Here is a 21,308-nt window from a genome sequence, read left to right as displayed (position 1 = left end):
TCTGCTAGTGGGAGTGCCCTGGAAGCTGCGCTTCTCCTTACCAGCTAAATAGCTGTCCCTGCAGCAGATGGATTTGCAAAGATCCTGAGTCAGCTGCTTCTGTGTTACCTGTATTGCTGTCCTGGGTGCTGTTTTGTGCAATCTCACAGGGCGAAGGGTACAGCAGGTGTTCCTTTCATAAGCAGTGATAATCTTTGTTGGCTCGTTTCTTTTGCATGTATGTGTAAGTATCAGGAAAGAAAGCTAAAGAGGAAAATGTTGGCTCAGGGTGGAGAAACACAGGAAGGAGTTTGGATGAAGGGTGCTTGCCAATGACTTCACTGCTTTCTGATGGAATTAGATCTACACTGCTGAGAAATAAATGTCTGAGTAAAGTTTTCTGACATTCAGTGAAATGTAAATTCTCAGGGATTTGGGTAACATACCAAAATAAAAGCAGTATGTAAAGTGAATGCCTTCTGTGTGGCAGCGGCACCATGGACGGTGGCAGGGACAAGAACCTCAGATCATCCATATATTAATAAAAGGTTTCTCTCTGGTTTCTTTAGCTTGACCTCACCAAACCCATTGAAGATCAGGGCCCTTTGGATGTGATCATACATAAACTGACAGATGTTATCCTTGAAGCAGACCAGAATGACAGCCAGTCACTGGAGTTGGTTCACAGGTTCCAGGTAAGTGGTTCTTTCATAGTCCTTCTGTATTCCAAGGAAATTCATTCCATTTCCTGTGCAGTTGGTAGGATTTGATGAAAAAAGCTCCCTGCCACACTGCTACCCTGCTACTAATAGCTCAACAAAAATAGTTTTGTCAGTCTAAAATAGACTTGCACCTTTGTATAGGTTTTACATTGCATCGTTGAGGTTAGCAGGAACTGTTTTCCCACCAAATGTTGTCCTGATGTCATTCCAAGAGCATGACTACTGTTCACAAAGAGGAACAGGTGTTTGCAGAGTCCTTTACATGCATCTCTCCACAACAGAAGCCACTAAATTAATTTGGCCCAGTTCTGTCTAGTCTTCCCAGTTCCTGGAATGCTAATTTATGTAACATCAAGGTTACTGTGAGCAATTATGTCCTCTAGTGCTAAGAATCCTGTTCTATTAATAGTTTTTTCTCAAGTTTACATTGAAGGTCAGAAATATGCAGGGGACAGTGGTACAGAGAACTGTTTTCCCAAAGAATTCCTATCCAGTAGTCTCAATGCCAATGAAAATGATAAAGCAACACCTTTTTAGTTGTAAGAGATGTTGCTTGTGGTGGATACCTTTGATCAAACATATATTCTTTTCTTCTCTTTCAAAGAGATGCAAAATTTAAAAAAATATTGTCAGAATTTTATGGAATATGCTTATGTCGGGTGGGAAAACGGCTCAGACAAATTCTGCAATTTTGACAACTTTGCTTTCTTGGGAAATGATGTTCTCTTTGCTCTTCTTAATGCTCTACAACTAATAATGCAGAAAATACTTAATGGTGTCAGTATTCTCTTTGCTCTAGTTACAAAGCTTTTCTGCTTCCTCTCACCTGTGTATTACTCAAACACACATAGGAGACGAGAAGGTTTGACTCATGGGTCTGGCCTTGCGGCACCAGTTCTCTGAATAGTAGATGACTGTTCATCGCTGAGCAGTGCAGGCATCCACTTCCCACAGCACTGGAAACTTGTAAATGTCCAAAGAAGCATGTGGAGAGATGGACTCAGGGGCTTTCTGCTCATAGTCTTTTCCTGTTTCAGATGTTAACCAGTCGCCTTCACAATTTATCCATCCTATTGATGGGAAAAATTGATGACCAAAGAGGCAAAAGGGCACATGTGTTAAGTTGCTCGCAGCTGATTAAGATTCATGAGATTCCTCATTCCCAATTCTTAACATTGGTGTGTGTGTTCCTGAAGACCAGGCTTTGTAAGGCACAGAGAACTCCCTTGTCCCCTGGAGAAAGGGGTGGTAGGGAACTTGTGCAAGCAGCTGTAGAACAACAGTTGGTTGTAGCAGTACAATTAATTAATTAATTGTATTAATTTGTATTAATTGTAGCAGTACAATTAATATCTAAAACACCTTTCCTTTATTCCTGAGCAAGAACTCTTCAATGGATATGGAATATTTTTAATAAGAACTCCAACTGATCAACTTATTGCATTTAATAGCTTGAAGTCATAAGCTGATACTTTCTCAAGTACTGGAGTGAGGTCTGAAGGAAACAGTAGTAAGTACGGAGGATGCATTTCCTAAAGTGGCATTTAACCACCAAGGTGAAGTTTGGTATGAAACACGTTAGAGCAGCTAGAGCCTTAGCTTTGGCTGAGGACTTAGTGGGCCGTTCTCATGTCTGTGTGACAGTGGCTGGAAGACTGGTAGAGGTAAAATGACCTGCTAAAGCTAAATCCCTTACTCTGATAGATTTCTTAAAATAACCATAATATGATACCTTGACATTAAATAGTAACAAAGAGACACAGAATAAATAACTTAATCTATTATTTTTGTATAGGTTGAATATTGAAGCTTTGTCTTTAAAGCTATTTAAGTTAGAAAATCTCAGTGAATTTTTCTCTAATGAGTTTGTGGGCTAGATTCTGAGAGGGGTGAGAGAGAAGCAATATATATGGATATATTATCTATATATAATTATGGATAAATATCTGTTTGTTCTTTAGTTCGTGGACTTGCTCTTTGTATTTTTTTTGATAGCTCTTGGAAAGGAATAATATCACCTGAATAGAGATGCAGTGGCTTACAAAGAACAGTTGAAACATCTCCTTATGAAAAAAAAAAAGAAAACCCAATCAAAATTGCAACTACAAACCAAAAACCCACCCCCCCCCCCGCCCCGAGTCTCTCCTAAAATTCTCAAATTCTACAGAGCTATGTAAATTAAAACATATCACTGATCTTACAGGATTTATTTTCCTTCAAATGGTAATACCAAATACAGCCATATTTTTTAAGTGCAGACTATTTAAAGTGAAATTACTGATTTAAACTTTTAGAAATGCTAAACAGTTAGTTTGCGTTTAACAGTTAATAAAGCATAAATAAGAAATGTATGTGAGGGTATTTCCATTTTCTAAGCTTTTGTCAGGAAGAAGGTATTATAGGTAGTGCAGCTTGGATGTTTTTCAGGAAGTAAGGCATAATTCAGTTTCAGTACAGAATTGCCTACCGCGGAGATCTCAAATTTCCACATTATTTTTCGAAGTGTATATGGTGGGAGGGATGGGAACAGGAGACCATAAGCAAAAGCTTGGCGAAACTTGAAGAAACTGTACACTTCTGCCAGGCTTATCAGATCTGTTTGCTACTGTCAGGCACGATGTCATCGATTTTACTACCTGGTCCTTGGTCATGCTATTTCTGCTTTAGTACTTCAGTTCTGCCAGTTCCTCATCTGGTGCTGTTTATTCACCCTACAGGTTAAGTCCAACACGCATGCTTAGGGCTATCTTCACGGTCCTCAAGAGCTGACCGCAGTTAGAGGAGCACTCTCCTGCAGCGTGTTAGGCTGTAAGCCCATATTCAGGATGGAAACTGAAGGGCTCTTTGATTCAAGTGTAAATTTCCATGGCTGTTGGCTCTCAGACTTCTTGAGCTCCCAGCCTAAGGAGATTGAGGTATGGGGGGAGCTGAGCAGGTGAGGAGGAGTCATTGGCTATTGTGAAGGTATCAGCCAAACTAACGAGAAAACCAGGCGTGCTCCCAGGAGGCTTATGTCCTCTGTATGGCAGTCCATGCTCCTGGCAGAAGTTTCTGGAGATACACACGTCAGAAAAGGCTGCAGACCCCTGATTTACAGATATAATACTGTCCCAATAAGAAGATATAACCTTCGCTAGTGCTGGCAAATCTCACTTGAGCTGCCTCATTTCAGAGCAGCTGTGAAATAGTTGTATTCACATTCCACATACCGTGGTACATGGCAATGGTACCCCTCTGGTTATATGCCTGTTGGCAGCTGCCACCTATTAATGTATGTGCCTCCTTGTCATTCCATTCAGTTTGTGCCCTTGATCAAAGTTTGAAGGCAGTGCATTGTGTTTCTGTTTCACTGCAATTGATGTTTTCCAAGATGCGATTGTCCATGTCCTACAGTGAATTTACTGGAACATTCCCATGTCTCACAGCCTACTTAACTCCTCCTGTGTTAAAACTGCAGAGAAACTTGTTGCTAAGAGTTTTAAATGGTAGCCTTGGTAAAAGGTAAACAACCAAACTCATATTGCCCTAAAATCCTACTTTATCTATTTGAGTACAGCCTTGTGTGCAAATTCAACAATTCAGCCGTGCCTCTCCTCTCCATCCCATTAGAAATAATAAAAGTGTCACCATTTTCAAGGTGATACCCTGTAAAAGGAAGCTACATAATAACATCCCTGTGTTGTTTCTTAAGGCTGTGCTGCAGCTGTTGCTATCCTTGTTAATCTTAGAAGTCACAGAGCTTTCTTTTTAGTGGCCTCTGAAGGAAGCCAATAAGAAACTTTTCCTTAAGATTTAGGGCAAACAAATCTTAGCCGCCGTCTGTTTTTCTTCACTCAGCTCTTCTCTGCCATACTGCCAAGTTCATCTGTGTTAACATTACCTCCCCTGACTCCTGTGCCTTGAGTTTTTTGTTGGCAGCATGGCCCTAATCTCATACTGCATGTACAGTAATGGGTGAGCTATTGGGTCATTGACTTGGACTGGGGATATGCATCTTGTGGCACACTAACTGATGTGGAGAGGTGAGAACAGTCATTGATCCCAGGGAGTCGCGGAGAGTACTGACAGAGGTAGCTGATAGAACATGTCACATTCTTTCTATAGGATTTGCATAGTGATAAATTGATTTAAATACCTGCACTGCATAAGAGCATTCACATATGTTAGATATTTTTGCAGACCTGTCTTCTGCCTTCTAAGAATAACAGAGAACAAAAGGGGAAATAAGTCGGGCTGGAACAGGTTTGGATTACAGCAGAGTGAAACAGAAATAACTGTAATCCAGCGACTAAATCATAGGGTTAAAATTCAGTCTTCTGTGTGTTACCAGTGCCACTATTTTGTTCCTGTAGAACGCTTGTGTCTTTCTGTGCCTCAGCTTGCCACCACCCTTTCATAAATTGGTCTCAATTTCTTAATAATGAACCTCATAATTTTCCTGTAAATATTAGTATTCAAGCAAAAATAATACTGTGGTTCTTGTGAAGCTGATTTGCAGTAGGCTGATGGGAAGTTGAAACATTTTTTATTTTGATAATACTGGAAATTTGGATTATGTGTCAAGTGCTGTAAAAAGCAAAGGTAGTGTTGACACACGTGGGCATATGCTGTGTTTAAGTCAGCACCCTTTAATTGTCAGTAGGTCTATTAATCAATAAGAAAGTGTATCATTAGAATACTCTCTGCAGTAACGCGTGTTCCATATATATTCTTCCAGAGCTCTAGTAGTAAAGACAGATAGAAGTGAAGATAAGTTTCTGAGCAAGTCAGATGAAGAATAAATACTTCCCTGTCGCCTGACTTGATTGGTAAATACAGTTGAACTTTGTCAACTAACAATATGAACTGTATAAGAAGGAGATGGCGGGTCCAGAGGAGGGCCACAAAGGTGATCTGAGGGCTGGAGCACCTCTCCTATGAAGACAGGCTGAGAGTTGGGGCTGTTCAGCCTGGAGAAGAGAAGGCTCCAGGGAGACCTTATATGACAGTCTTCCAGTACCTAAAGGGGGCCTAGAAGAAAGATGGAAAGGGACTTTTTACAAGAGTGTGTAGTGATAGGACAAGGAGCCAATGGCTTTAAACTGAAAGAGGGCAGATTTAGATCAGATATAAGGAAGAAATTTTTCACTCTGAGAGTGGTGAGGCACTGGAACAGGTTGCCCAGAGCAGTTGTGGCTGCCCCATCCCTGAAGGTGTTCAAGGCCAGGTTGGATAAGGCTTTGAGCAACCTGGTGTAATGGAAGGTGTCCCTGCCCATTGCAGGGGGGTTGAAACTGGATGATCTTTAAGGTCCTTTCCAACTCTAACCATTCTATGATTCTATGAAACAAATTGAGTGAAAAGCACCCTATGGGTACAGAGCATTATCTTATACCATTGTCTTCTGTGCAAAGGACAGTGGTGAATTCAGCTCATGCTTTGTGGACTCCTCTACATTTTTATCTTCATTTCATGTCCCTGTTGATGGTGATTTTAGTCTTTTTTTGAACGCTCTGCTTAATTCCTAATTTATCATCGCTGTGTTCACTACGGCAAGCTTCAGCCAAGCATACTCTAGAAAGGCTGTTGCAGGGCTACGCGAAGAAGCTTGCTTAATTCTTGTTGCGAAATGCTTGGATCCAGCTGACTGGTGCCTTCAAGGCCTTCATTTTTAGGAATATTAAATTTAACCGCAAATGAAAATAACAAAAAAGCCAAGAATGTTAGAGGAGAACTTGATATTCCTTCTCCTCTCCCTGTCATTAGTTCTTGGTTGTACAGTAAACACTGTATTATCTATCTATTCTTTTTGAGGATGCCATCTTCCTGCAAAGAAGTGCAATGTAATGCCTAAAGAATTAGAAGGGGATTGTGGAATGCGGGTTCAGTCACATGCTTTTCCACAGTTTCATGATGTGATCTAGACCATTCCATTTGAATCCCGAAGTTTTTGTTTTGTGAGCTGTGAATTGAAGGAAACGGTATTGACTGCCTTTTGAGATTAATATGAGAAACCCTTTAGATCAACTCAGAACAGCTGTCATAAGGACTTCATGTTTATTTGTTTCTGTTTGGAGCTCTGGTATGAATTTGTAGTAGCTATGATGACGTGTGATGTACAGACCAAGTTACAATAGTCGCACTGGTGTCTGATGATCAGTCTTTACAGACAGTGTTCTTTAGCATAGCCCAGCGGATAAATTGTCCACAATCACATAGTTGACCTAGAATGTAGGTTTCCATCACTGCACTACACATATTTCTGACTGTAGGTGTGGAATTATGATCTCTCAGTATCTTCAAAACTCATTCATTAGAAAAAGATCCTCTCACAGTGCTTGCTAGACCGGGAGAGGATCTTTTTCTAGTAAATGAGATAGAGCACAGGGACTCCTGTGAGCAGGCTTCTGAGTGATACTCTCTCCCCAATGAAACAAGGCCTTGGGCTTCTGGTTCTGCACATGACTCAGTTGTGCCACATCACTGACATGCAGGAAACTTTTGTTGTAGTAAAACATGTACCCAGGAACCAGTGGAGCAGAGGAGAGATCTATCAGCATTGAATTACATGCCAAAGGATTTACTCTCACGTAGTTTTGTATACAGGGCAGAAACTGGCAGGAAATTGCTGCCTGTCTCCATCTGTCCTGTATTATTTTAAAAATATTGAAAACTATTAGAAACGAAGTATGTAATAAATAATAAGAATAAATAAATTGTAAGAATCCATTTGTATGAAGTGTGTGGTGTGAGGTTGTTGTTTAGCTTAAACTAAAATCAATGAGCAGCTTAGAAAATGTAAAGTGGCTACCTTGCAAGAGAGCTACTTATGTGTGCGTGATGTTGCATAAGCACTGTGGTATTTCTGTCACCTGCACACAAGTGGAAATAATGTGGCTGCCTTATTTTTCATTAAGTTCTGATGATCTTAACCAGACCAAACCGTGCAAAATTCATTTTGCTAACTTTCCTGCTGTTGAATATAAACGTAACAGCAAGACAATACCTGGTCACAAGTCTTACTGTTGGCTTGATAAAGCAGTCTTCCAGGAAGCAGAGAGCAAGGAATCCTTGACCACAGGAGAAGGAACGATCTGCCAGGCTACATTTATGACCTTTGTAAAAATAACTTTTTTTCAGAGCTGTATTGTAGAGGCCTTGACCATCTCATCTGCAAGAGCTGAGGAGGAAACTGGTTTCATTTGCATGAGTCTGCGTGGCTGCGCTCTGGAGTCTGTGGTGAACCGTTGTGCGGTCTGGTGGGGAGCACTATTAGACTAGGAAGTCTCCTAGCATGCCTTTTTTTCTTGCTGTTTAATGACGGTTCTCACTTGCCTTGTAAAAAATAACCATTACAGGAGACTCTGAAAACGGCAAGGAGGAGTTGCCTGTTGCTAGTGGGCTGTTTAGCTGCAGAAGACCTTTAGGGCTGAGCTTTCTGCAGTCTTCATGCCAGTTGGATGTGGTCTGGACTGCAGTTTCTCAGGAGAGTTTTGGTGGGTGCAAACTGTTCTCCACTGCATTGAAGATCAGTGATGAGTGCCTAGAGATCTCATCCAAAGCTGAAATGAAGACTGCTTGCAGCACCTAGGGTAGTGCATAAAGTGCAAAGTAGAGAAATCTTTCCATTGGCTTCATAAAACGCTTAGATCCTTATTTTGGGAATGATAATTATTTGTAGAGATGATGATTAGTCCTCCTTCCTACCCACTGTAACACTGGGCTGAATTAATTGAACATAGTTTATTTGTTGTCTAGTAAAAAATTGTTGCAGTCCTTGGTGGTTCCTTCTTGACCAGAGGAACATGGAGAGAAGTCAGGTGGGAAGAGGCATAGTCTCCAAGGGTCCCTTTCACTTGCTGGTCTCCAATTCCTGTCTTCTCAGTAAGAAGGAGAACCAAACTACCTCAGTTCCTGCCTTCTAGACAAAGTTTATGACTTTGAAAAGTGAGTATGTTTTGGCTTGTGTAAGACATTGACTGGGAAATCTTTGTTATGCTCTGATTAGTGCAAAATACTCTCTGAGCAGCTGCCTGACATAGCTGTACAGGGGCTTGAGTAGCTTCATTCATTGCAGCTTTGGACTAGTCTGTTCCATTCAAAATGATGGCTCAAGTGATAGAAAATCAATAGGATTATTAATTTGTCTTTCAGGGCTTTTCCTGAACAGGTTCTCTTTGCATTAGCCTTCTTAAAAAGATAGATCAGAAGCAGGTTTTATGCCTAGGCTTCTGCTATCAGGCTGATGAAAATTTTGGTTTCCTCCCCCCCCCTGCCCTCCAGCTGTTGACTCTCCCACTCTAAAGTTGTCCAGGAAGGGCTCTTCTATTCTTGGTTCTGAAGCTTCCTTAAAAGGGTTTGGGACTGGGAGGAAGGAAAATTAGAGAGAGATTTTGGAAGAGAAGGAGTTGGGGGATTGCTTTTGCTTGGAAGGAGACAGAAGTGCATTGTTCTTGCTTCACTGATTGATTTCTTGAGAAGCCTCAGCTGCAAGAAGGTAATTTGGGCACCTACTCATGGAGATTATGCCAGTGGATTTTTAATGCTGCTTTTTTTTTTTCTTTTTTAAGATACTAGACCATTTTGTTCCTGGTTTTCGGCTTTGTACTCCGAAAATACTTATACATTTCAAATTTCTTTTCATGTGCTCAGCTGAGAAAAGGCAAGTGAAAAATCAAAGGAAACTATCAAACCTTAATAATTTTTTTCATATTGGGGGGACAGGGTGAGACACAAACTTGAAATGGTCTATTTGCACCTGAAATCACAGGCCAATACCAGTGTTTTTCCTGTTTGAAAAATAATTCTGTCTTACGTTTGTCAGAAGAGCCTCATAAGCAAGCAAAATTAACTTAAAATTTGTAATTCAAGTGCTCAATGGTAGGATAGCTTCCTGCGGGTAGGTATTTACAAGGTGAAAAAGTGGTGGATTTTTGAAGGCAAAACAGGGAAGCTGAGTACTCAGAAAGTTGCTTTGAGATGTACAGTGAATAGAAACGTAACAGAGATCTGTCCCCACTTCCCCTTGCTGCCTCCTGCATCCCTCTCAACCACTGCAGGAATCTCTTTTAGATTTGGAGACAAACAATTTTGAGATGAATTTGTTCAAGATCCAACTTGCCTACACCTTTCCTTTTGGAAGGAGATGTCCGTGAAAAGAGACTGTCAGAGCCCAAGACAACAAAAAGGAATTTTTAAGACTGAATCTGATGCAAACTCTTTAGACAAGCTTGTGTCTGTCTTTACTTTTGTTTCCCCCTTGGGAAACGTTGGTTTGTTGTTACAAGCAGTCATCTTCATGTTTCTGTATGTGAGAAAACACGAATTCAAATGTTGTTACTGTTTCATTTGCTAACATTTATTTTTTTAATATGGAACTTTTGTTTAATATTAAACAAGAGATTAAAGAAGTTTTATTACTTAGTAATAAAATCAAGTCTGTGAGTCAGTGAGTCTCTTATCATTTAGTGACCTAATATTTGCAGTAGATACTGTATCAACTCTCTGTTAAAATATTAAAGAAAAATAAAAATCTTTAGTTACCTTTTTGGGTTAAAATGACAAACAGCTCTATTCTCATCTATACACAGGCTTCTCAAGAAAAGTGTTGGGTTGTTTTTTTTTAATCTCTGGGTTATATCCAGAGGTATTTAATAGAGAACATGAAATACTTGGTGTCTCTTTGATTTCATGTTTCATTGCTGGCCTTCTGCCAGTAACAGGGCTGGTACAGAGCATGACTGAACGCCAAGCATTGAATACAAACAAAGGAGGATCTGCTAAAAGTCCTTGTTTCTTCTTGTTTGCTTTTATTTTGTCAAAGATTAGAAAGAGGAAAATACATAGACGTTGTCTGGGTCAAGCTGAACTGCAGCCCAAGGACAGAGGCCTTTTAAAATATTGTTGGGAAGCTTAAATATCCTCCAGATTGTTGCCTGGGTTATTGGAGTCTGCTGTTGGATACCAGCCTTTGGTAAATCCACTAAAGAAGAGCACAGAGTTGTTTTGGAATGACTAGAGAAGATCTGAACATTCAAAGTTGAAAGGTTGTGTTGTACTGAAAGCTATCTCTTGGCTTTAGCGTTTCTCTTTTCCTTCTGCAACTGCTTCATTTTCAAGTTCATATCTATGAATGTAGCTCATCTGCTATCAAAATTCTTAGACATAAACCCTTCGTGTTCATCCAGATCTGTATTTCTGGTAGTGGAACCTTTCTGTGCCATGGGCAGAGTGCTGCTACTTAGGCTACATCAAGAGTTCTCCCATCTGTTAAGTGATCTTCACAGTTATATATTCAGTACAATGTGATGCCTGAGTGTGCTGCAGTTCCTACTAAAGAAACGAAGTTTATGGAAGGTTTCACATCTGCTACCATAATTGTTCCTATGAAGCTAACAAAATTGATTTTTCTTATTGTAATTTCCTGTTGTGGGGAATTGGTGTTAAGGTTTGCATTCTTAAAGTATTTATTTAAGTAGTTTTCTATGCATAGATACTGGAACTTTTTCTTTTGCATGTGCTGGTCATGTACTGGTGTATGGTGTGGGAGACTGGGAAAGTGTTGGCAGCGTACATGCCCAAGGGGAGGCTGGGTGATTTGCTTTGGGGATCCTGGTGCAACTTGATGGTTCTGTTTCTGAATGCAGAGTTAATGCTTTGCAACACGCAATACCTGAGAAGAGATGCAGTTGCAAGGACTAAACAGCTTTGGCAGTTAATCACTATCTGTGTTCAAATAGAGATGCCCTATAGAAATACATTGACCTTGTTCTGCATTGACAGACTCTTTTGCTTCGAAGGAGAGGCCATTTCTGGATTAAGCTAAAATGAGAAATCTATAGCCCATCTGCAGATTAGCTCTAGGAGACACTTACTTCAGGTCCCAGTCCTTTTCTTTACTCAGATGATGCAGATCTTCACTGCCCTGCTGACAGTCTAGTTTTACCATTCCTGTGCCCTCTGGCTGTTCGAGTACCTAAGCCTGCAAATGGAGAAGAGCTGGAGGGTAGTACCTGAAATAGGTTTGATGCTGAGAAATTTCCTTGTTTTATAGAGAAAGCTCATGTTCAGATTCCTCTGTGTGTGTGAAAGGGCTGTCACCTTACACTTAGAATTGTGCTCTAGAGCCTTCACCAGCTTCGTTGCTCTTCTTTGGACACACTCCAGTGCCTCAATGTCTTTCTTGTAGTGAGGAGCCCAAAACTGAACACAGTGTTCAAGGTGTGACCTCACTAGTGCTGAGTACAGGGGGATGATCACTTCCCTAGTCCTGCTGGCCACACTATTTCTGATACAAGCCAGGAAGCTATTGGCCTTCTTGGCCACACTGCTGGCTCATGTTCAGCTGGGTATCGACCAATACTCCCAAGTCCTTTTCCACTGGGCAGCCTTCTAGCTATTCTTCCCCAAGCCTGTAGCATTTCATGGGGTTGTTGTGACCCAAAAGCAGGACCCAGCACTTAGCCATGTTGAACCTCATACGGTTGGCCTCGGCCCATCGATCCAGCCTGTCCAGATCTCTTTGTAGAGCCTTTCTACCCTCAAGCAGATCAACACTCCCACCCAACTTGGTGTCATCTGCAAACTTACTGGGGGTGCACTCAGTCCCATCATCCAGATTGTTGATAAAGATATTAAACAGAACTGGCCCCAGTACTGAGCCCTGGGGAACACCACTTGTCTGGCTGCCAACTGTTTTTAACTCCATTTACCACAACTCTTTGGGCTCGGCCATCCAGCCACTTTTTTACCCAGTAAAGCATACACCTATCCAAGCCTTGAGCAGCCAGTTTCTCCAGGAGAATGCTGTGGGAAATGGTGTCAAAGGCTTTACTAAAGTCTAGGTAGACAACATCTACAGCCTTTCTCTCAAGCACTAAGTGGGTCACCTTGTCAGAGATCAGGTTAGTCAAGCAGGACCTGCCTTTCGTAAACTTGTGCTGACTGGGCCTGATCACCTGGTTGTCCTGTACGTGCCTCTTGATGGCACTCAAGATGATCTGCTCCATAACCTTCCCCAGCACTGAATTTGGACTGACAGGCCTGTAGTTCCCTGGATCCTCCTCTGGCCCTTCTTGTAGATGGGTGTTATGTTTGCTGATGTCCAATCAACTGGGACCTCCCTGGTTAGCCAGGACTGCTGATAAATGATGGAAAGAAGCTTGGTGAGCATTTCTGCCAGCTCCCTAAGTGCCCTTGGGTAGATCCCATCTGGCCCCATAGACTTGCGTATGTCTAAGTGGTGTTACAGGTTGCTAACCATTTCGCCTTGGGTTATGGGGGCTTTATTCTGCTCCTCATCCCTCTCTTCCAGCTCAGAGGACTGGGTACCTGGAGAACAATTGGTCTTACTATTAAAGACTGAGGCAAAGAAGGTACTAAGTACCTCAGCCTTTTTCTCATCCTTTGTCACTATGTTTGCCCCCGCATTCAAAAAATGATGGAGATTGCCCTCCTTTTGTTGCTAATGTATTTATAGAAACATTTTTTATTGTCTTTTATAGCAGTAGCCAGATTAATTTCTAGTTGGGCCTTGGCCCTTCTAATTTTCTCCCTGCGTAACTTCACGACATCTTTGTAGTCTTCCTGAGTTGCCTGCCCCTTTTTCCAAAGGTCACAAACTGTCCCTTTTTTTCCTGAGTTCCAGCCAAAGCTCTCTGTTCAGCTGGGCCAGTCTTCTTCCCTGCTAGCCCATCTTTCAGCACATGGGGATGGCCTGCTCCTGTGCCTTAAAGATCTCTTTCTTGAAGAATGTCCAGTCTTCTTGGACTCCTTTGCCCTTCAGGACTGCCTCCCAAGGGACTCTGTCAACTAGTCTCCTAAACAGCCCAAAGTCTGCCCTCCGGAAGTCCAAGGCAGCAGTTCTGCTGACCGCTCTCCTTAATTCTCCAGGTACTGAAAACTCATCTCTAGGTACCGAAAAATAATTTTGTGATTGCTGTGCCCAAAGCAGCCTCCGGCCATCACATCACCCGCGAGTCTTTCTCTGTTCACGAACAACGGGCCCAGCAGGGCATCTTCCCTAGTTTGCTCCCTCATGAGCTGCGTCTGGAAGTTATCTTCCACACACTCCAGGAACCTCCTGGACTGTTTCCTCTCTGCTCTATTGTATTTCCAGCAGTTACCTGGGAAGTTGAAGTCCCCTACAAGAACAAGGGCTAGTGATTGTGAGACTTCTCCCAGCTGCTTACAGAATGTTTCGTCAGCCTCTTCATCCTGGTTGGGTGGTCTACAGCAGAATCTCACCATTGCCCAACAGTCTGCCCTGTTGACATTCCCCCCTGATTCTCACCCATAAACATTCAACCCTATTGTCACCACTGCTGTTCCTTACAGAAAGCATTAAAAGAGCAAGGCTCCCTCTGGAAGTACTTAGAGTAACATGAGCCAAAATAATAAGTGGAACACACCTAACCCAGGAAAGAGAGGATAGTCCACAATGCCAAGGTGAGCATCAGGAGGATTTAGGAAGGTGCACAAGGAGCTGGGAGAGGGAAAAATCATTCCCTCCCTGGAGGAGGGTGAAGGGGATGGAGTTCACAGGCAGGATGAATACATGTGTGAGGGGAAGGATTAGTATGTGCAGAGTAGGGCCTGGGCCAGGATGGAAGTATGGGGAGGTGAATTCAAGGTGGAACCAGAGACTGGTTGAGGCAGAGAGGTGGTCACCACAGTGTGAAAGGAAGAGCTAGTACATGCATCAGAAATGCCACAGCACGTTTGCTGTTGGATCTCTGTTGAGGTCAAGTTCTGGAGCTGTGGCTTGTTCAGCCTGGTTACCGTGTGTACTTACTCACTGCCCCACCAGGGTATTGGCTGTCTGTAATGTGCCCATCCTCTTGGTATGCTCATGAAGGTGCGCACTGTGATCGGTTCCTACTTTTAAGCTGAGGCATAGAGGGGCTAGAAGAGCTGTCCTATGCGTTAGATATGTTGAGATACTCAAGTACTGTTTCATAATCAGCAAGTTTAAGCTAGCGCCCTAATCACTGGATCATCCTAGCTCCACAAGGTGCCTTGTAGCTGCTGCGTAAAAGGACATGTATGCATAAACACGCGTAGGTGCTTAAGATGCATTAGATAACAAGTTACTCTCTTAAAAAAAAATAAAAATCTCTCTGTATTTGAAAGGTGACTGCTCTGCTTGAGACTCTGGAAGTACTGGGGGCAGGAGACTTACAAAAACTGTTCCCTATATGTTCTGGGTATTAATGACTTGAAATGAACCCAGCTTCTGCTCCGGTGAGCTGAAGAGGCTTTTTATCCAGGCTACGCTGCAAGCGTGAGTCAACAGCTGGATCTGACCATCTTGATGACCAACTGTGCAAAAGGCTCTGTCCCTTATTTTTCCCAAGGGGCAGCAAGGTTGAGTATATCTCTGGGGGATTCACTTTTTGTGTTCTACAGGGATTATTAAATACATCAGACACATGTATTGCCACTGAAGGGTGCCTCATGCCCCGTGAAGGAAAGCTACTTGTGAGCTGTGGGTGATGCAGTGGGTTCATTAAACCGCAATGCTGGATCCTCTTAGCCTCAAAAGAATAATCCCCTTTTAGTCAGCCACCAGATCAGACTATGTAGTCAGCAGAAGGCAACAGTTTGCCAGCGCTAGGAGAAGTAGGGGGAGGAAGTGTCTGGAGCAAAATCACTTGTTAAGAACAGATGATGCCATTCTTTTCTCTCCAGCTCAGTATCTAGCAAAGTGCATCTCCTGAAGCCACTTCATCATACTCCTAAGTATCTTTTGGACTATGTTTTGTTCACTGAAGTATCAAACTTAAGGAAGTAGGACTTCATGGAAGTCCATTACTTGCAGGAGTGTTTACCATGCATTTGTATGAATGGATTTAAAGAAATGAGTGGAAATGTAATGACTTTGGGAAGTTGAGTAAATCAAAGGCAGATGCTAAGTTTGGAACTGTTTATCTGATTTTGGATAGGGTAAGATGGATGCTTGTTTGTCCTGTTGGCTTTATGGAGCCAGGTTGGGTTAATGATGAAGGTACTCAGCTTCTGTTCTAAGAACGAGAAGGGAAGTTTTGTTGGGTTTGCAAGAGCAATACCTGGCAGCTGTGTCTGTGTCCATGGCCAAGATGCAGTAGTACAGTCATGACCTTAGGGAATAGGGAATTGAGTTCCCAGGATGAAGATCCATGAGAACATCAACTTTGCTTTGTTCTTGCAGTCAGGAGAGGAGAATATAGGCTTAGAGAAGTAGTAAGATGCTTTCAAAACTCCAAGAAGACACAGTGAACAGCAATCTCTTCAGCTCTGCCACAAAAAACTCCAGCCCTTATCGTCCAGCTCTTAATGCTGTCTTCAGCCCAGCTAGAGGACAGCAATAATAACAACATTAAAGAACGCAGATGTAGTTCTGAGCTTGGTTCAAACAGTTGCCATGCTCACGTGCAGTGATTCAATGCTAGGCTGACCCCAAGATAGCAGTGGGTCATCTTTCTTCTCCTAACTGCTTTTCTCAGCCCTGCTCACAGCTGTTACTGTGGCACATTGCCACTGGCTCCCTTCTGAGTTGATGTGGTTGCAGTAGAAGTCTCACTGCTGCTGCTGAATCCGCAGAAGAAATTTACCATCCTAAACAGCTAGCTGTCACGTTTGTGTTTGTTTCAAATGTCTGGACTGTCTGGTGACTTCCTGCATTGCCAATGTCTTTTTACCTCCCCTAGAAGAGAAGCTGGATGTTGAGGTTTTTAACATTGTCTATTCTCTTCCCCATCTTACTACTTTTCCACACTCTTCAGCCAACCTAATGCTTTTTTTTTTTTTTTTCTCCCCTCCATATTTGTTTTTCAGGAGTATATTGATGCTCATCCAGAAACCATTATCCTGGACCCTCTTCCGGCTATTCGTACACTTCTGGACCGATCCAAGTCTTATGAGCTAATTCGGCAAATAGAGGCATACATGCAAGGTAGGCCAAACACCTGCTCTCCCTGAAGGCTTTTATTGTGACTAGAGAAGGATGCAGCTGGCTTCTGGAGGCTGGTTGTGAAGTTTGAAGTAGTGGTTTTGGGCCCCTCGCGTTCTGTTTCTCCATGGGAGCACAAACACTGAAGCATTCCTGTGTCACAGGATTGCCCTCTGGAATCCTGTGCCCTTCTTTTTCCGTGTACACATGGGAGGTTTGCATCTGGTTAAAAATACGATGCAGATTTAATGAGGAGCGTATTTAGTACAGTGAGCACTCCCAGAAATCTTCTGGAAAACATTCTTTTGTGTGTGTGTGCTGGTAAACTGAAATGACTGTATGTCGTGGTTTTTGGACTGAGGGTCGAGACAAGAACCGAGAGGGAGCACCCACCAAACATGGTCTCGGGCAAAACATGACTCAGGCTTTCTTAATAAAACAAAACAATTTATTAACAGTTACTAAACAAAAGACAAAAGGGAACGAAACCGGTTACTTGAGAGGAGAAAGAGAAAACAAGGCCCGATCTTAAAAACAACACCTCCCCACCCCCTATTTTCCTTTCGTTCCTGGCTCTGTCTTCCCCCCAGCGGCGCAGGGAGACAGGGAATGGGGGAGTACAGGTCAGTTCATCCATGTTGTTCACTGCCGCTCCTTTCTTAAAGGAGGAGGAGTCTTTACACCATTTTTCCCTTGCTTCGGTGGATCCCCTACTCACAAAGAAAAAGTCCCCAAACTTTTCCAAAGTAAGTCCTGCCCGCAGGATTGCAATCCTCCCCATGGATCGCACCAGTTCGGGCTTTACCAGTCTCGGCCTCTTAGGGAGCTGCTGCCACTCGCGTCGGCGTGGGTCGTCCCACGGTCTCCAGATGCCTCCACGACCTCGTCGTGCATTCCATGCCCCATTATCAACAGTACCTGGTCGCGCATCCCCTGCTCCACGACCTCTCCTGGGCTCAGGCATCTCCTTCCCGACGTGGGTTTCTCCACAGGCCACGAGTGGGTCGCTGCTCCGCCGAGTACACCCTGGCTGCAGGGGGGCCGCCTGCCATCTCACACCGATTTGCAAGGGAAGCCTCAGCTCCAGTACACCTCCTCCTGCTCCATCTTTGCTGACCCCGTCGTTGTGGTTGTCTTCTCTTAGATATTAATCCTCTCTGGGGAAGCTCGGCCCGGTGGGCACCCCGGGAGTGGGGCGCTTACCGAGTCCCCCATGCGGCTCCCCCGGCGCCATCTTGAGCACATGGCGCCGGCCCGGGCCCGAGTGGCCGCTCGGCCGGGAGCCGGGAGCGAGGGCAGCGCCCTCCTGCTCTCTCCTCGCTCCTGAGCAAAAAGCCCTTTCCCGCCCCTTTGTCCCAACTTAAATAGGCCAATTCGCAGAGGCGCCGCCTTGGCTCAACCTCCCCCGGGGGGGGATGGGACTCAGGTCTGGTGGCACAGGGAGCAAATCCCCTCCCCTGCCACCAGAACACCCCCCCCCCACATCAAACTATCACACTGTACAAACTTAGCAAGTTGTCATAAGAATCCTGAGGCCTGAATTTAAGGGAGATTTATGGAAGAAGAAAAATTGATTTTGGAAAGGACTGAAATAAATTAAATTGTAAATAGAGCTAAGATCTTTGAGAAGCACTGGAAACCTATTGCACAAGTTAATTGCTAGGAGGAACATAGATGCACTTCTGGTGTTGTCTAGTTACCTGGCATAAACTGTTGCCTTTAATTGGCATCGTTTGAGTTGCATTCCCACGTTTAGAAGTCATGCCTTTTCAACCTGAATAATTCTAGCATCTTATCGTTTTAACCGTTGTAACTGTTGGGTTAAGTTAATCTTTCATTCCATTTCTACTTCTGTTACTGTCATACTCTTGAAACATTTATTAGCTTTTGAGTTCAAATCTAGAGTAGCTCTTGAAGTAACTTTCCTACGTTAGATGATTACACTTGGAGGAAATTGCGTTGCTGAACTGTGTTCTAATGAGGCATTATTGGAATTACTGTTGTGATCATGTTATCGTTATCTTGATAAGATATCTTGGGCAGATAAGAAGCTTAGAAATTTGTATTTTTATAATTGTGGATTTATAGACATACTGTTTGCATATGACCTGCCTGACCCCAGTGGCAGTGCCTGTGTGAAAATAGGACTACTAGTTCGCAGGACTCTCCCGTGTCTTTTGGAATATCTTGAGGATAAAATGTTCAATTAGTTCAAAAGGATTTTGTTTTGGAGTGGTTATTGCTGTTTGTCAGTGGGAGAGAGGTGCTGAGGGAAACATGTGGTCTGAGGAAATGGTTGGGATTTTGTTGTACCAATGGAGAGATTTAGTAGGGTGTTTTTTTTTTTTTGAAATTGCTGTCATTATTATTGTTATTTCTATGAGAACAACATGTTTGGGAGATCATCTGGTTCTTGCAAGTACTTTGTCTTGTGCATATTTCAGCCCCCTCTAGTTAAACTGATGAGAAAAAGGAATAAATGCTTAAGGAGGAAAAAGAAAAAAGTAGGTTTGTATTCTGTTAAAACCAACATTTTAAAGAGCAGCTCTTGCAAAAGTTCGGGAATGAGGTAATGAAAAGCTTCACCTGTTCTCACTGACTGCTGCAGTGTTAGGTGACCATATTTTCCCTGTCTCTGTGTCCCCCCCAATGCCCCCCCCCAATCTCATCTTATTTTTGTCTCATCATCAGAAATATTATGACAGAGACCTTGAACCAACTTTGTGTTTAGCAGGGGAAATCTCAGGAGAGCTGAGTAATTGGCTAACTTCTCGCTCTGGCCTAAGTAGATCAGCCTCTGTATTCCCACACGTAATGGTCTGCATTGAGAAATTTAGGAGACCAAAAAAGTTACATCCCTTTAGACAGCATGTTGGGTTTTTTTTTCCCCTTCTTGTTTTCACCTGCTAAATTGTATTTTCTACTTTTCAGCCGTTGTGTCATATCCCAAGGCCATAAGCACTTAGAAAACTCAAGCAAGAAGTAATACATCTGTGAATAGCATGAGGTCTTAAGAGCCACATTGGTTTTGTTTTGGAATTTGAAAATGGAAGTCACTACCAAGAGGAGTGTCCTGATCTTTAGTTGTAACTAGAGAGCCCAGTTTAGCACAGGATACAAAATCAATGTGATGGTTAAGTTCAGTGCAAGGGATTATCTCTTCCAAAGGAATGCCATAAACTCTGGAGGGTTGAGTATGTGTGTAAGGAGAAATTTGCTTAAAAAGTCTTTCAAAAGAAAATTCAGTGTTCACTTGCACTCTAGTTTTGAATTCAGGTGATCACTGTCTCTATTTGAATTATGTTTTAAAGTAACTATAAATGAAGTATAGTCTTTGTGATCTTCAGTTTACATGTCATTTCAACCCTCTAGACCTTACAGGAACTGTGTAACTAAAGATTGGCACCAGTTGGGTTAAAGGGAGGATGAGCACATGCTTTGCTGACTCCAGTTTGTACAGTGCTGAATCCTCCTCCCTCTGTGTTGTCTGTGTCTTTGAAAAATGGCAGATGTTGCTGAGGTGACTGTGTTCTGGAGCAGCAGGGCCCCATGTTCTCTAAACAGCTTGATTTTAAATGTAATTATCTTTCAAATGTCCAAGTTCGTGCCTTGCCTGCTCTTTGACAGTGAATTCTCCAAGCCTCCTGAAAAAGGGAATCCTTATTTGAAGTATATAAACTGAGCATCTGGACATCATCAGGCTTTCTGAAAGTCCTGTAGCTTGTTCTTTATTTAGTCAGGTGTCTAAGTGATAAGTACTTTGATCCAGCCCCATGAGAATGGGTTGGAAAGATGCTTTGTGGCACACTCCTTGTCTCAGTCTGTGGCCACTAAAGGAGCTGAGGTGGAGAACTAGTACCTAGGCAAGAGGTGTACATGCAGTGTAGGGGGAAGCATGGGGCTGAACCTGGACTTTGCATGTCCTAGACTGACACTGTAACCACTTAGTCCATGTGGAAATATGAGGTTCACAGATTTGCAGAATCTTTGAGGTTGGAAGAGACCTCTTGAGATCATATAATCCAACTCCCTGCACAAAGCAGGAAACTCTAAAGCAAGTTTCCCAGGTCCATGTACAGTTGGGTTTTGTATATCTCTGCGGATGGAGACTGCACGACCTCTCTGGGCAACCTGCTCTAGGATTCACCTTGAACCAGGTGTGCTAGCATGCAACTAGCAGTTGCTGACGTGACTTGCAGAGATGGTTATTTTCTTCAGTATAGATAGTGATATCTCCCTTAGAAGGAAGTGAAACTCTCTTCTTTAAAAAAAAAAAAAAGCTTTAAGAGATATTTTAGCATTGATTTTAATGGATTCCTTTTTGGAAGCAGTAGTCTGGCCAGGGCTGTGACTTCCTCTTTTTCCTGTTCTCTGTTATTTTGAGTGCAAGCTCTAAAAGAGCTAGTCATTCTGAAACCTTCGCTTTTGAGTCTTTTTAAAAGGACTTGAAAAAATAAAGTCCGAACTTGTGTCCTACATAGCTGGCAGGTCTATCTCGAAATAAATCACTGGATGGATTTTTTGGTATAGCAGTTGAGTTCTCTCAGCAGCTGTATTGCTTTGTTTATTTATCTGTGAAGAATCGCTTCTGATATAAAAGTGATCTAGATCAGGTTCTGTAATGTTTGGTGAAAGATTAGGAGCACTGTTTAACAGAAATTTCATTTTTAGCAGGGTATTGTATGGTCGGAGCTGTGTCA

General features: G+C 42.7%; 1 protein-coding gene across 1 annotated transcript in view; it reads left to right on the top strand.

Moving 5' to 3' along the window:
* The window catches only part of ITPK1 (inositol-tetrakisphosphate 1-kinase), a 155,819-nt gene that overhangs the window by 79,185 nt on the left and 55,326 nt on the right, over window positions 1-21,308 (top strand). Inside the window, exons 3-4 of the mRNA XM_086613839.1 lie at window positions 549-674; window positions 16,494-16,611. Of these exons, the coding sequence (XP_086469965.1) occupies window positions 549-674; window positions 16,494-16,611 (244 nt within the window). The remainder of the gene's footprint in view (window positions 1-548; window positions 675-16,493; window positions 16,612-21,308) is intronic.

This window comes from Tauraco erythrolophus, chromosome 6 (assembly GCF_009769465.1).
Source record: "Tauraco erythrolophus isolate bTauEry1 chromosome 6, bTauEry1.pri, whole genome shotgun sequence".
Lineage (NCBI taxonomy): Eukaryota > Metazoa > Chordata > Aves > Musophagiformes > Musophagidae > Tauraco > Tauraco erythrolophus.
The sequence above is the reverse complement of the archived record's forward strand: the minus strand, read 5'-3'. Positions and strand labels throughout refer to the sequence as shown.